Raw genomic sequence first — 8,430 nt, forward strand, 5'->3', positions numbered from 1 at the left:
ATGAACACCCAAGAACTCGCGCAGTACCTGGCTGACGCCCCTCCCAGCGTTGTGAGACTCGAGATTGAGAAGCATTTTGAGCCTCTGACCGACAAGCAGAAGCGTTATGCTCACTTTATCAGCAGGTACGAGAGAGCGGGAATCGCAACGCTTCAGGATGAGGCTCTGCCAAGCTTCGTGAAGGCCAACCACCACTGACCTTGATGCAGAGCATCCCTCGCTGGTAACCGCATTGTCCTTAGACAAGTTTCGCCTGAGTCGGAGGCCATCTATGACTTGATTATCAGTCTGCACAACTCGTCTGGCGGCGACTGGGAGGCCCTCGGCAAGAAGGCTGGAATCAATGAGACGCAACTGACGCAGTTCCTCGAGTACGCTGCTCAGTTCCTCGGCAACAGCGGCAACTATAAGAGCTTCGGCGACTCCAAGTTTCTTCCGAGATGCGACGAAAGCACCTTCGCCGCCTTGGCGAAGACCAGCTCCAAGGCTGAGGCTTTCTACAAGGCTACCAATGGCGGCATCTTCAGCGCTGACAAGCCTGGCCTGCTGCACCTTGGCTTCCCAGACAAGGGCCATCTGACGACATATTACCCTGATTCCCCGGACATCACGCAGTCTGAGATTGAAGCCGTCTCGGCATGGATGGAGAAGAAGGGTCTGTTGCCCGAAAACAACCGTCTTCGCAAGGCCAAGGACGGCAACTTCGAGCTTCTCATTGCCTCGGCTGTCACCAGTATCCCTAACGAGGGCGGTGATATTGGCAAGGACACTCAGTTCACCGTGGAGGACGGCCTACTGAAGGGCAAGACAATCAAGCTTGTCTACGGCGATTACGCTGCCGAGATGAAGGCTATTTCCGAATATATCGCCAAGGCCGGCGAGAACAGCGACAACGAGACGCAGGCAAAGATGCATGCCGCCTACGCCAAGTCCTTCCATGACGGGTCTCTGGTGTCATTCCTGGAGAGCCAGAGGCAGTGGATTCGTGACAAGGGCCCCATGGTCGAGTCGAACATTGGCTTCATCGAGACATACCGAGACCCAGCTGGCATCCGAGGTGAATGGGAGGGGTTCGCAGCAGTCGTCAACCTGGACCGAACTCGGGCTTTTGGTGAACTCGTCAATTCTGCCCCGGCTCTGATTCCACTCCTCCCTTGGGGTAAGGAGTTTGAAAAGGATAAATTCCTCTCGCCAGATTTCACTTCTTTGGAAGTCCTGACCTTCAGTGGATCCGGAATCCCCGCAGGTATCAACATTCCTAACTATGATCTCATCCGTCAAAGCGAGGGATTCAAGAACGTGTCTCTTGGCAACGTTCTCAGCGCCAAGGCCCCGAACGAGAAGATTCCATTCATATCCGAATCCGATCTTGCTGTTTACCAGAAATACCGGGACCCTGCCTTCGAGGTCCAGGTCGGTCTGCACGAGCTTACGGGCCATGGATGTGGCAAGCTCCTCCAGGAGACTTCGCCCGGTACCTTCAACTTCGACAAGGAGAACCCTCCCATCAGCCCCCTGACCAACAAGCCTGTGACGACTTGGTACAAGCCCGGCCAGACCTGGGGTTCCGTTTTTGGCAGCCTTGCTGCCTCTTACGAGGAATGCCGAGCTGAGCTTGTGGCCATGTACCTTGGCTGCGAGTTTTCTGCGCTAAAAATCTTCGGCTTTGGTGATGGGAGCGTTGACATGGACGGCGAGGCTGGTGACGTCCTGTATGCCGCCTATCTGTCGATGGCGCGCGCTGGCCTGGTATCCCTTGAGATGTGGGATCCTCGCAGCCAAAAATGGGGCCAAGCTCACTCGCAAGCCCGCTTCTCTATTCTGCAGTGTTTCCTCCAGGCCGGAGACGATTTCTGCGTGCTGGATTACAAGAAGGACGACCTGACCGATTTGGAGATCAAGCTGGACAGGTCCAAGATTCTTACTACCGGTCGTGACGGTATGCTACCTACCTTGATATTTCTTTTCGTTTGATGGCTACCACCCGAGACTGACCCCAATATCTCTAGCTGTCGGCAAATACCTCCAGAAGATCCACATTTACAAGGCAACCGCCGACGTCGAGGCGGGCACTGCCTTCTACAAGGAGATGACCAATGTCGACATGGACTTCTGGGGCACCAAGCTCCGGAACGTTGTCCTGCAGAACAAGCAGCCGCGTAAGGTCTTCGTCCAAGCCAACACATATCTCGATGAGGCCACAGGCAAGGTTAGCCTGAAGCACTACGAGGCATCCCCGGCGGGCATGATTCAGAGCTGGGCGGATCGCGAAGCCTGACTGCCCAAGACCGGCGGGCGACGTGGGCATATGATTGGCAAGCTGTGACGTGAGTAAGCGTTGAATTATCAAGCATCAGATGCGAGACAGGCGAAGTTGGTGTCATCAGGTCATGTAGAACTAGCATGGGTAAGGCAGCGGGTCCTCCACTCAAGGGCGTGGGGTTATCTATCAACAAGGGGCTGCACAAAGCAAGCAGCGTAGAGAATGAAACCAACTTTCGAGAACCCTTTCGCATTGTGTGCTTCTGGGTATCGTGGACCGACCGCCGACTTGCAGCCAGCCCGCCGAGCCCAACATATGCCCTTGACCCTCAAAGGAGGACCATGGAACTTTTGGTTTGCTTTGCTTTTTGAAAATGCCAATTCGACCGACCAGAGGGCCCGGGTGTTTTATCTTCGTTGTTGATTGTGAAGAACTTCATTACAGACGCCAAATGACCGATGCCGTCGAGTTCTCAAATGCATTTTGGCAAAACCAGCCCTGCCCTGAAAGCCCGGATCTTCGTTTGTCCCTCTACAAGCTCTAGCCTGCCTTCATCAGCCGCCGACCCCTTAAGACGAAGCCACACAACACCCTTCCCAAGCCGGATATCCGCGTTGTTCGTCATGATGTGGCACGTTTACCACTTCATCTCGTGGGGCTTGTCGCCCTTTCGCAGGCTGAAGGTGCTGGACAGGTAGCTGGCGAGCAGGTCGACCTTCTTGATGTTGGCCAGGAGAGCCTTGTCGATGGCCTTCTGGTCGGCAGCGCGGCTGCTGTTGATCTCCTTCTTCTGTGGGCGATTTGTGAGCATTTCTTTTCCATTTTCCGACTCGCGATTTTCGACTGGTTCGGGCTTACCTTGGGAGCCTCGCCCTGCTTGAAGAAAGCCTCCTCGCCGGCCTTCTCCTTAGCCTTCTCGGCGGTGAAGTACTTGGGCGCGGAGACCTCCTCGAGCTTCTTCTCGTCGACACCGGAAACGTCAACCTTCTCGGATGTGGCAATGACGTAGCGGGAGTTGACCCTGCGGAGGGGGACGCCGTTGATCTTGAAGGGGCCGGTGACGAGGAGGACACCCTGGTCGAGGGTCTTCAGGAGAACGACACGCTTGCCGCGGAAGCGGCCGGCGAGCAGGATGAGGACGGTGCCAGGCACGAGGGTCTGGCGGGGAGTCCAGGGGCGGACGGCCTTGCGGACCTGTGGGCAAAACGTGTTAGTCGTCTATGCTGCCATGTGTGCTGGGAGGGGAGGCTTCGGGAGCGGCGGATGCGTGTGGTCTCGTGCGTGTGCGCAGCAGCGCCCGAAGTTGGTCGCCTTTGGAGGGTGGAAGGGCCGACGTGATATTCGACCTTTGCAGTGCTCGCCTCGCGCGCGCAACCACTCAAGCGAATTGCCCGGTTCTCCCCTCCCAATATTGCCCCCAAAATCCATTGCGCGTTCGCCCGACCGATCGCATCCGCATGCTCCGTTGCTGTCCCGCTGCGATATCTCTGCCGTCATCGAGGACTCACCTTCTTAGCCTGGGGCTCATCGTCGGCAGGGTACCACTTGGAGGCCTTCTGGGAAGAGGCGGGGACCTCCCGGGTGCCCTTGCCGAACTTCTTGGTCGTGGATTCCGCCTTGGTCGACATTTTGAGGGGATCGCGTCGTCCTTTCCGAGGGATTTCGTCGAGGGGTTGGGGGGTGAAAGGGACGAGGTTGTCGTGGATGCAGGTGAGTCTGGTCGGTTTTGCCGAATCGAATTTTTGAGGGCCACTTAGGCGAAGTGTGCGAAGACGAAAACCTGCCCTTTGGCGCTAAGCCCTGTGTGGCATGGCGCGCACCGCCATACTTAGTGGGGTGCTGTGGCTGGTGCCCGGGATTCTGGACTGATAAGATAAGAGCCTTTTCTGGGTCCAGGCCAGACTGTTGTGGGGCTACGGGGCGAAGGTGCGAGAAACTGCTCCGGGGTGCTCGAGCTCTGGCGTGACATCAGGAAGGGAGCTGCCAGTGAAGATATCTATCGCGTGTTACTCCTTTGCGCTGGCTTGGGCCGCGGCGAACTCTTCTCTCTTCTCAGTCGCAATCATCTCTCGTCGATTGACCGTTTGTCTGCGCAGACACGATGCAGGCTCGAAGACAACTCATCACATCCGCCCGGCGGTTCGGGCTCACCATTTCTCCACTATCAAGATCATCTCGGCCACTGCTGTCAAGGGCTGTCCTCAATGACATCACTACCCATAGCGCTCAACGCCTTCCTGTTGTCGCCTTCAGGGCATATGCATCAGGCCGCGGGCCGCATCCTCCAGGTGGCACTCACCGCATGGATATGGGTGGAGGCGAGCCTGAGAAGCCAGCATTAGAGCAATTTGGTATCGATTTGACCCAGAGAGCGAAAGACGGCAAGCTGGATCCTGTAATTGGGCGAGACTCAGAAATCCAGCGAACCATCCAGATTCTTTCGCGCCGTACTAAGAACAATCCAGTTCTCATCGGAAACGCAGGCACAGGCAAGACTGCCATCCTCGAAGGTCTTGCCTTGCGAATCGTTCGGGGTGACGTTCCTGAAAGTATCAAGAACAAAAGGGTCATCTCGTTAGATCTTGGCTCCTTAATTGCTGGTGCCAAGTTTCGGGGTGACTTTGAGGAACGTTTAAAGAAAGTCCTCGACGAGGTCCAGAAGGCCGAGGGCGAAGTCATCCTCTTCATCGACGAGCTACACACACTCCTTGGTCTCGGCAAGGCCGAAGGCTCTATTGATGCCTCCAACCTGCTGAAGCCAGCACTCGCAAGGGGGGAGCTCCAGTGCTGTGGTGCGACTACGCTGGACGAGTATCGACAGATTGAGAAGGATGTCGCTCTTGCGAGGCGCTTCCAACCCATCATGGTCAATGAGCCCAGTGTCCAGGATACCATTAGCATTTTGCGTGGCATCAAGGACAAGTACGAAGTGCACCATGGTGTGCGCATCACTGATGGCGCCTTGGTTGCTGCCGCCACCTACTCAAACCGCTACATCACCGACAGGTTCTTGCCAGACAAGGCCATCGATCTGATGGATGAAGCTGCAAGTCATTTGAAGCTCCAACACGAATCAAAGCCCGAGGACATCATGGCTTTGGACCAGAAGATTATGACGATCCAGATCGAGTTGGAAAGTCTACGGAAAGAAAAGGATGTCGCCAGCCGCGAGCGACGCGAAAAGCTTGAGACCGATCTCAAGGCACTTCAGGAGGAGATATCGGGACTGACAACCCGATGGGAAAAGGAGCGTGCTGAGATTGAGGCCGTCAAGAACGCACAGGAGGAGCTCGACAAGGCAAAGGTGGAACTGGACGTTGCTCAGAGAGAGGGTAACTTTGGTCGAGCTGGTGAGCTGCGGTACAGTGTCATCCCCTTCCTGGAGCAGAAAATCCCCAAGGAAGAGGACAAACAGGATGGCTCCCTCATTCACGACTCGGTTACCGCAGACGACATTGCTGCTGTGGTGTCCCGCATCACAGGGATCCCCGTCTCGAAGCTCACTTCTGGCCATATTCAGAAGCTGGTCCACATGGAGGATGCCCTCCAGGCGTCAGTCCGTGGCCAGGACGAGGCCATCAAGGCGGTGTCGAATGCTGTACGTCTTCAACGAGCGGGTCTCAGTGGCGATAATCGGCCCCTAGCCAGCTTCTTCTTCCTGGGCCCAACAGGTGTGGGCAAGACGGAGCTTTGCAAGAAACTCGCGGGCTTCTTGTTCTCGACAGAGTCGGCAGTCGTTCGCTTCGACATGTCCGAATTCCAGGAAAAGCATACCATCTCCCGTCTGATTGGTGCTCCATCTGGCTATGTTGGCTACGAAGACGCTGGTCAGTTGACTGAGGCTGTTCGTCGCAAACCCTACGCCGTCTTGCTCTTCGACGAGTTTGAGAAGGCCCATCGCGATATCTCAGCTCTCCTGCTCCAAGTTTTGGACGAGGGCTATCTCACCGACGCCCAGGGTCACAAGGTCGACTTCCGAAACACCATCATCGTCTTCACCTCCAACCTGGGTGCGGATATTCTTGTTGGAGCCAACCCCTCTCACCCCTATACCGAAACAGGAGACGGCGACGTGAGCCCCGACGTGCGCAAAGCCGTCATGGACGTTGTGGCCAGCGCCTATCCGCCCGAGTTCCTCAATCGTATAGACTCCTTCATCGTTTTCAAGCGGCTCGCAAAGATGGCCCTTCGAGATATTGTCGACATCCGCCTGCGCGAGCTACAAGCTCGCCTCGATGATCGGAGGATCACTCTCAATGTGTCTCCCGACGTGCGGGACTGGCTCGCCGAGCGAGGCTACGACCCACGCTTTGGTGCTCGTCCGCTGAACAGGCTCATCACCAACGAGATCGGCAACGGGCTTGCAGATCGCATCATCAGGGGCGAGCTGAAGATGGGCGAGACTGCCGAAGTGGTTATTAAGGAGGATGGATCGGGACTTGAGGTGAAGAGTGGTGTTGCAGGTGTCGAAGCAGAGGGATCTACTTCCGCTTGATCGAATATGCGAGGTTTGTAGTAGAGGTAATGGCGTAATGACTTGGGATGGGGGCGCGATGGGCATTACCCCTATGTTGTACATGCTTGTACCATCTTTGTATATCATGGCTTATTCAAAACTAATATACCATACTTTTCAAATAGACTTTGCTATTACCTTTGATACAAAAGCTAAAGCCGAACATTGTGACGCAGATTAGCGATTGGTGATCGAACCATCCCGTTGGCACCGAATGCAGTCTCGATCTTCAAGGCCAAAGTGGCAGCTTCAGCCCATGCAAGCCAACCCTTGTCAGATACAGTGCAATAAAAAAGAACAGTCATTGCTGGGCATTATTCTGCCGAAATTCTACGGAAAACCTGGTACCAAGTGGAATGCAGTGTTAAGGGGATGTTACTTGGAAACAGTGAGCTTCAAATAACAGAATCAAGAAGCATCACCCAGGCACAACAATCACGCATGACAGATTCTGAGTTGGCATGGCGCCCGTGACATCAGCAAGTGAATAGAGTCGGATGTTGACCATGGCGCATCGAAACCGTTATACACGCTCCTTCCAAGCATTTCGGCCCAGACCCAGCCGTTTTCATGGCATGCAAATCCCCCAGCCCAGTCGTACGCCGTCGTAGCTCCATTGAGGAGCAGTTGGGTAGAGATAAAAGACTACCCTGTTTCGAGAACTCCACTTCTGCTCACATTTACACCACCCTCTTCACCTCGAAGAACCTGCGCAACCACCAGACCTGGAAACCCGCCTCGCCCACGACAAGAGTGATGACGAACAGGTTCCACCACTTGACACGGCTGTTGGTGCTCTCGGCGGTGTTGCGGTGCGTGCGTTCGCGGATGACGATGTAGGATTGCTCATCCTTGACCTGGGCGAGGAGCTCGGACATTTTGCGGACTGAAAGACACGGTCAGCTTCAACACGTCCCAGACTGAACCGCTTTTTCTCTCCCGTGTTTGCACATACCTTCCTTCTCGAGCGGGTCGCTGGGCACATCGGATTCGCTGACGTAGACAATGCCGTGAACGTTGAAGGAGACTTCCTTGGTGTGGGCACCCCAGTGCTCGTTTCCGAAGCAGTAGGTGTACTTTCCGTCGTGTTTCGCGTCAAAAGTGTAGTCGCCGTTGGAGATGCCATTCTGCTGGGTCTCGTACTGGCCCCTGGGGTTCTGGATCTGTAACAAAAGGGGGGTGGGTCAGCTAGATCGTATCTTCCATCGCAAGGAAGCAGCGCGACGGCGGGCCGGCGCAATGGGGGACGTGGCGCGTACCCAGAAGTTGATGTCGAGGTTGCCAGCGCTGCCAAACTCGCGGTCGCCGACCTGGAAGGTGACGGTCATCTTGTCATCGCGACGCAGAGACTCGTGGAAGCACTCGCGGCCGTGGGCGGGGAGCTGGATGTTGTGGGCGAGGGCGGACTGGAAGAGGCCAGCTGCGAGGAGCAGCTTGGCGACGGAGGCGAAGAACATGGCGGGCAGATCGGGGGCACGAGATGGCTGCCTGGCGAAGGGGTTTCGACCGAAAGGAGTGTGGGGGGTTGAAGTTGTCGTCGTGGCAGAAGCCTTGGTTGGCGAGGTCAAGAAAGCCAACAGTCGCCCTGGAAGTTCTGCCGTAGCTGTCTTGACATCCCTGTCGGGACACCTTCAACGGGGGGCTGCGCCAA

General features: G+C 55.9%; 4 protein-coding genes across 4 annotated transcripts; 2 read left to right on the forward strand and 2 right to left on the reverse strand.

Moving 5' to 3' along the window:
• On the forward strand, window positions 1-2,278 carry VDAG_04363 (dipeptidyl-peptidase; the record flags this gene model as incomplete). Its single annotated transcript, XM_009650810.1, has 3 exons — window positions 1-125; window positions 210-1,939; window positions 2,010-2,278. 3 exons carry the CDS (start codon window positions 1-3, stop codon window positions 2,276-2,278), a joined length of 2,124 nt encoding a protein of 707 aa, XP_009649105.1.
• A 622-nt stretch (window positions 2,279-2,900) lies between these two features.
• VDAG_04364 (60S ribosomal protein L6-3) lies at window positions 2,901-3,891 on the reverse strand (the record flags this gene model as incomplete). Its single annotated transcript, XM_009650811.1, has 3 exons — window positions 2,901-3,053; window positions 3,122-3,457; window positions 3,772-3,891. The coding sequence occupies 3 exons, from the start codon at window positions 3,889-3,891 to the stop codon at window positions 2,901-2,903; spliced, it is 609 nt and encodes a 202-aa protein (XP_009649106.1).
• A 473-nt stretch (window positions 3,892-4,364) lies between these two features.
• VDAG_04365 (heat shock protein) lies at window positions 4,365-6,758 on the forward strand (the record flags this gene model as incomplete). Its single annotated transcript, XM_009650812.1, has 1 exon — window positions 4,365-6,758. The coding sequence occupies one exon, from the start codon at window positions 4,365-4,367 to the stop codon at window positions 6,756-6,758; it is 2,394 nt and encodes a 797-aa protein (XP_009649107.1).
• A 500-nt stretch (window positions 6,759-7,258) lies between these two features.
• On the reverse strand, window positions 7,259-8,339 carry VDAG_04366 (endosomal protein P24B). The gene is made up of 3 exons (XM_009650813.1): window positions 8,039-8,339; window positions 7,735-7,942; window positions 7,259-7,665 (listed from the first exon to the last, which is right to left on the reverse strand). Exons 1-3 carry the CDS (start codon window positions 8,234-8,236, stop codon window positions 7,460-7,462), a joined length of 612 nt encoding a protein of 203 aa, XP_009649108.1. The 5' UTR covers window positions 8,237-8,339; the 3' UTR covers window positions 7,259-7,459.
• Window positions 8,340-8,430: the final 91 nt, after the last annotated feature.

This window comes from Verticillium dahliae, genomic scaffold (assembly GCF_000150675.1).
Source record: "Verticillium dahliae VdLs.17 supercont1.7 genomic scaffold, whole genome shotgun sequence".
Classification (NCBI taxonomy): domain Eukaryota; kingdom Fungi; phylum Ascomycota; class Sordariomycetes; order Glomerellales; family Plectosphaerellaceae; genus Verticillium; species Verticillium dahliae.